Source organism: Loa loa, assembly GCF_000183805.2.
Source record: "Loa loa unplaced genomic scaffold supercont3.105, whole genome shotgun sequence".
Taxonomy (NCBI): Eukaryota; Metazoa; Nematoda; class Chromadorea; order Rhabditida; family Onchocercidae; genus Loa; species Loa loa.
Genome location: NW_018108285.1, coordinates 93,064 through 99,978, shown reverse-complemented (window position 1 = coordinate 99,978; position 6,915 = coordinate 93,064). Strand labels below are relative to the sequence as shown.

General features: G+C 33.3%; 1 protein-coding gene across 1 annotated transcript in view; it reads left to right on the top strand.

Annotated features, from left to right (window-relative positions):
• The window catches only part of LOAG_17631 (hypothetical protein), a gene marked incomplete at its 5' end in the record, with an annotated part of 10,910 nt that extends 4,098 nt beyond the window's left edge, over nucleotides 1–6,812 (top strand). The window contains 3 exons of the mRNA XM_020450293.1: nucleotides 5,765–5,887; nucleotides 6,193–6,299; nucleotides 6,635–6,812. Coding sequence (XP_020306050.1) covers nucleotides 5,765–5,887; nucleotides 6,193–6,299; nucleotides 6,635–6,696 — 292 coding nt within the window. The 3' untranslated portion in view covers nucleotides 6,697–6,812. The remainder of the gene's footprint in view (nucleotides 1–5,764; nucleotides 5,888–6,192; nucleotides 6,300–6,634) is intronic.
• Between the last annotated feature and the right edge of the window lie 103 nt (nucleotides 6,813–6,915).

Sequence of the window (6,915 nt, the reverse complement as noted above, 5' to 3'; positions counted from 1 at the left end):
GGATAATAATTGAAAGATATGAAAGGAGAAACGACAGGTATACTTTTAGTATACAATGGGATATTTAGGAAATATAATAGTAGGAGCGCTATGTACTCTCCGGGAATTTACTGGATCAGGAAGCTCAGTTTTGCTAGGATATATACAGACCAAACTCTGAAGAATCTAATAAAAACTTTTACTTCTGAAAAACTAGAGAAATTTGTTAACAGAAAGTTGAATTGAAAATTGTTACTTTTGACCAAGGGAGTTTAATTCGTATATTCTACTAACATTTTTCATTGCGTAATAATCAAAATTTGAAAGGAAAAATTAATATGTCGACAATTAATAGGGCGAAATTCTGCGTCTATTGCGAAATATTGATGCCAATTGGATCGAGGGTAAAAATATTCATGGACAAGCAGGAATTTTCCCTAAGTCATACGTTCGTGAAGCATGTGACATGAGTCTGCACGACAACAATGAAACAGCAATACCGGATAGGCCTAAAACACCACGTACCAGTACTACTCCATTCAGGTTTGTCGTCTTCTTGTACTTAATTTTTTGGGAATTTTTTTCGAATTAAAAAATAACCGAACATTTTTTAGTGCCGTCCATACCATTGATTAAACATAGTTCTTGAACTCTGAACTATGTTTAATAGTTCAACATACCGATAATACCGATAACAATTGGTTTTGATTCCGTGAGAGTTAATTTCCTTTCAATAGTAATAATTGGTGCATCACTTCATAAACACAGAAACACAGGCAAATAGATGATCTTTTTGTTTTTAATAAAACACCCAAGCACTAGATGAGGGACTTAGTAAAAGAATCATTACTAAAGAAAGTGGAACTCTTTTTGAGACAATTAGTAAATAAGCAAGTAAGCATAGCATCTGTCATTTTTTCATGATGGAAACGACCTTCGGTCAGAAATTTTGTTTTTCAAATTCCGTGTCGATATTTTTAATCATTAATTTCCCTTTAAATTACTTCATTTACGGGTGGTTGAGAAACTTGTCCTGACCGTTTGATATATATATATATATATTTTTAGGAGAAGTCACACTAATGCAAACCATTTCAATTTTTATGTGATTCAAAGAAAATTAATGAAGAATTTAAAAGAAAAAAGTACTGAGCGCTAAATACAGTTTCCTATCACCAAAAATTTGAAAGTAAAAAGTTTGCTTCCTATCAGTTGGCTTATTACGTTACTCATTCAAAACCACTTAATCAGGAAACACTTTTAATTTCTTTTTCCTGAAAGTACAGCCCTCTGCTTTTTTTTCGGCTTTGTCGGTTTTTATTCGTTACTTTTTGTTTTAGTATAGTCAATCATAGTCAACCATCAAACCATCATTTAATTTTTGTGTCATTTTTCTGATAATTGAACTAGTAAACCATCAAGATTCTGGGCAGAGTAATGGGGTAGATCAGAGGTTTCAAATAGAGAAACATTAATCATCGATTTCATTAGTTTGCTATTTCGTTGTTCATTCATAACTTACGATACATTATCATACTGTCGGAAGGAAGGACTCGAAGAGGAGAAAGCAAAAGTACTTGCAGGAAACTTATCAGATCCTTGTGGTGCTTTCTCTAAATTCTAATTATAGCTCGTGCCTGGTTTTTCAGAAACATTTTTTTTTGGATTATATTATCGATCTTTAATATTTTCAAGATAGGAAATAATGTACTATCCGATTTAACCTTTTGACCTCCATCGAGGACATAATTTATCTTACTTCAGAATTATTTCAGGTGTGTTTGAATGGTAATATGAAATGTTGTGATATAAAATTTAAATTGCTATAAGTTCGCGACTCATTATCAAAAGCAATTATTAAGTGTAGTTTTGAAGGGCATCTTAACCTGATTAAATAATAATTTAAAAAAAAATTTTTAAGAGTGGCTTATTTTGATGGAGGAAAAAAAGCTATGCTTCTTTCACATTTTGTCAAACTGTGTAGACATTTGTTATTTTAAAGTGATCGAAGTACTAATGAATTGATATTGATTTTGAGGCGCATCTCGCCAAAATCACTTGTGCTTCTGTGGTATTTTCCAAAAACAAATTTACATAATTACAATAATTTTTATTTTTGTAGTTCTGCAATGATATTAGCAGATAATACTTCAAAAATTACATACTGAAAATGAATGATTGAATTAGAACAAGATATCATTGGATCTCGCTTATTTTTCTAAGGAGAAATTTCCTTCTCACTTTCATGACAATTCTAGCTGTGCAAATCGTTACTCGAGCCATATTCCTGCAGCACTTTTTGAGTGGAAACAGAGAAAAAAGTAATAAACAATATTGCTTTCTTCTAATACCCTATCACATAATTCATAAATTTCCTTTCCCATATTTGTTTTTAAAATTTTTCCTTCAGCACTAGCATTTCATTTTCATGCTTTATTTTCTAACTTATATTCTCCCTTCCTTTTAAAAAACTGATTGCATGAGTGAATAACTTTTGCTTCAGAATAAATTGGGTAATTACGATTTTGTAAAAGTAAATCGTACATTAAGCCAGTTCTTCTCTTATACTTTTTTCGCAGTTCCAGTCATTGCCTTTAATTATTTTGCCATACTATTTTCTTCCTATTGCAAATCAGGTAATCATATGGAAATCTTCCGCTGTAAAAAAGATGCTTAGCTCCATCTACATAAAGATATCTGAGTTAGAGGAGAGGAATTTTGATATTTTCTAAGATATTAGATTAATTTAAGTTTGCTTAATGCAACAAAATTGCCCTGTTAAATGTCATTGAACATGAGCACATGGACTTTGAGCTGTAATTTTTCTTGTTGGAAACTTTAATCTTGTTACATTGAGTTTCAGGCATTTCCCGAGGTTAGATACTTACTATTGTACGTTTTGAATCTTCCCTTTGGAACTACTGAAAGTTAGATTAATGAGCTGCAATCTTGTTTACAAGATTTCAGGAAGTAATTGTTTGCGCTATTCTCATCTTTTCTGCGTGGTGTTTGGAAAAATTACACGACATACTTCATTCGTAGATCTGGCAGTTTGCTAACTCTGAGATTCATTTTATTTTGTCCTATATAAATCAGCTCAAGATGGGTTTCTTTTCACAATCGAGCAAGATTCTATGCTCTTTTCAAGCTCCAGCTTGTGTAACATTTATCTTCAATCAGTTCTGAGAATTTTTCTTAAGTACTCAAGAACTTAAAACAGAATTGTCTTCTTTCTCGCTGTCTTGATTTGCTAGTAGCAATCTTAAAAAATGTGAGAAGTTGGATAGGATGGACGATAACATTTCTTAAGTATTTCTAAATACAATAAGTTTTCATCTGTGTTAGAAGGAAATGTTTGAAAAGCGTTTCAGTTGAAATCTCCATAGTTTCTTTTCAAAATCATATTAAGTTCTCTTAGCGAAGTTCTAACCATCAACGAAGTCAACTATCCTTTGATGACAAATAAAGCGTTGTGCTTCTACTTGTAATTCAGTACACAGTGATACAGATTGTTGAACAGTGGTTAAGGTTCTTCTTTGCATCTAAAGTAATGGTAAAGGCACGAAGTAGAGAGAGTTATAAGTAGAACAATGAAATTTTCTTAAGCTGCGCTAATTTAACATCATATTTCATTCAAGTGCCGAAGTATATGGACGGTTCAGACGCTTTGATGGATCAATCAGATCTGAGGGATCAGTACATCCCACAAATCTGAGAATCAGTAAGGTCACATTTCTGAAGTAGTCTGATCGGACTGTTACTGAGATACATTCCTTATCTTTTTCCGATAATAAAGTAAAAATCAGTATCCTAATAAGACTGCTTTATTCTCAGTTGTTCCCCTACTTGATCCAACGAGTGTCGCTGTTCATTTTGCAATGTAAACATTGGAAAGCTGTTTTAAAGTTAATCAAATTTCATCAATCTTTAAAAGAGTGATTTTTCATTTCAAGCTTTTATTTGCTTATTTTTTTCAATGATAGAATTTTTAAAGCCATTCGACAACGAAGCCTTTGTAGAGCAAAATGGATTTTCCGCATTTAGTTTAGCGCTTTTTTGAAATTCAACTTTGAACTTTCTGGAATGTCTGAGTCTAAGCTAAAATTGAGTTAAAAGCTTGCTTTGCTAAAAGCATTCTTGACCATTCTGTTCACTTTTTTCTGTCCCCTAATCGTTATTTTTCCTATGCTCTAACACTCGGCAGATTCAGTAATCATCACTCTAATTGTTGGGATGACAAAGATTTAGAAAATAAGTTCCATTATTCTCAAATAGAAGCAGAGGTTAAAATGTTCCTTAGTTACCAATTATGCATTACTCTGACTTGTGATCATTAAATGAAATGATAACTTATGGTAATTTCCAATCAACTGCAATTTTATATTCCACAACTTATGCCACGATTTATGATTTATAATGCCGTATGTTTTTTATGTTTTCACAAACTTTATCTAAGAGCTGTAAATGTTGCAGAATTATCGGTAGAAATTAATTATGGATAAAGTAAAGGGAAGTACCATCGTTGGTGTTTGTGCATACTTCTGATCACACATTGGCTTAACTAGTAATTGATAAGGATATCCTGAAAAATGTATATCATTATTTTAAAAATATATGGTGAAGATATTTGATGCATTGCTCAGCAATAACAACAGCACATCCACTGCGAGCATCATGGCGTTCAATACGGAATAAGATCCGAGTATGTCGACAAACAAAATATGATTTAATCCAAGCTCACTTATTCGGAAATAACAATCGGCAGCAACAGTCAGCAACGACGACGTTAGCTATCCGACCACTTTTCGTAACTAATACGATGGAACAACAAATTTACACTATTTTGGTGATATTTCTGGATCAGGTTGTAGAGTGTTATCATACAATGTATAATATTTGGGTATGCAAGAAATTCGGACGTCAGCTAGCACACATCTTGCGTACAATAAATTTTAATCATAGACACTGTTGGAGACTGCTGGAGAACCGTATCCTCTACTGTCTGATGGTGAAACATTATAGTGTGCCGGTATTACTTGCCTGGCATACATTCATAGATATCTTATCAGATGCTGTTTTCGAAGGTTTCTGGCAAGCAACATCAGCTGATTTGTCGAGGCAATTACCAACAATTTTCGAAGAAACACCAGCCAAATGTTTCTTGTACATCGAGCTGAATCATCCTTCATTTTATATCAGACTGCTGAATTTGTTTGTACGCTTATTATTGTCACTTGTTTATGATCAAAAAAAATCGCTGATAGTTTGACCAGAAACTACTGAATTAACCAGTACTTGACAGTTAACTACAATTGAAAGTCTCTATGACGCTTTGTCCGGCTTTAAATCAGTTAAACCAGAACCAACATATATCATTGGACGTTAGAAATTTCATTAACTCTTCCTGTTCAAGCATTTTCATTAGCTTTGTGGTTGATGCGAATTTCACGTCGTGAATAAAACGCGTATCAGCTTCTGTGTAGCATTGAGTGTACCACATATGTCCGAAATTGCCAACAATCTGATTAAGAAAGAGATGCGAAATAAGCTTCACTTGCAACAATCAAACTCTTTACTCCCTCGTCGTTGGAACAAGAAATTTATGAGGGAAGGAGAATCTAGTCTGTCCTCCGTTTCAACTGTCGGAGGGTTACTAGTGGATTTTATACTCATAATTCAACTTTCGTGCATAATTTTCAAAATACGTGATTTAATAATGCGAATAAAATTCAGTTCCTTGGAATCTGTATCATATTATTCATTTAAATACATTTCGCACTTATAGAGACGAAAATCCAGCAGTAGCAGTAAAGACAGATCACGGAGGGGAAATGGGAAAGTGGGAGAAAAGGAACAGTCAAAGCGACTTTTCTGGACCGACGAACATAATTCCCAAAAATGCGGAAACGTTAGTTTCTTTTTCTAGAAATGCCATTGTGGATGCGAATAAAAAATAAAAAGTCCTCGGCATTGGAACAATCATCACAATAAACTGTGAGATTAGAAAGATTTAGCACCATAAAGGATTGATTGATAAGGCCGATGTATCGAGCTGATTCAATTTATTAGAGCTGATTCAATTGTATAATAATTTTGTGTTTTACTGCATTGAGTGTTAGACCCTCGAGGAGGTCAAGTGAAGTCAAATGTTGCTCTGTGTAGTGTGACTAATTAAAGTAATGCAGTAAAACACAAAATGACTATTCATTTCAGTTATCGGGTCCTGTATGCTTACAAGCCAAGAAATGCGGACGAGCTTGAGCTCCAAGAAAATGATATTGTTTTTGTTATCGAAAAGTGCGATGATGGTTGGTTCATTGGTTAGTCGAAGCTCGTATTCTTCTTCGTTTTTTAAATAATAAGAAATTTTCGTTTTTTACGAAATATTTGAAAAAGGTTATAACATTTAACATACGGTCTTTGCATTGTCACCGCTAGAAAACGAACGGTACAGAATGATCGAATTGTTATGATGGCAATGCAAGGAAAGTAAGACTGAAAAATCGTCCATTAAAAAACCATCTTTTCTTTTCAAATTAATCAATATTACTACTTTTGAAGGCTTGAATTCGGGACATTTCCAGGAAAGAACGGTTTCCAACATCCACTATTGTGGATCTATCCAAAAGGTTTCCCATCAATAACGAATTTGCAGGTACTTTGCCACGAACCGGTCAATTCGGAACATTTCCAGGCAATTATGTTGAAAAGCATTGAACTACAAATACAATTGGTATTTGTTTTCTATATTGCTTAGCACCAACCATTTCTTTGTTTATCGTATTCATTTTGTTCCCTATGTTTTATTCAATTCAATAAAAAGTAATAATACATTTTGTTGTCCTTCACTGCATAACCTATTCGAAAATAGAGCAAGTTGGACGAAGAAATCTTTAGTCATTGCAGCTGATTAGTTTGTTCCGGAATAGGATAAGT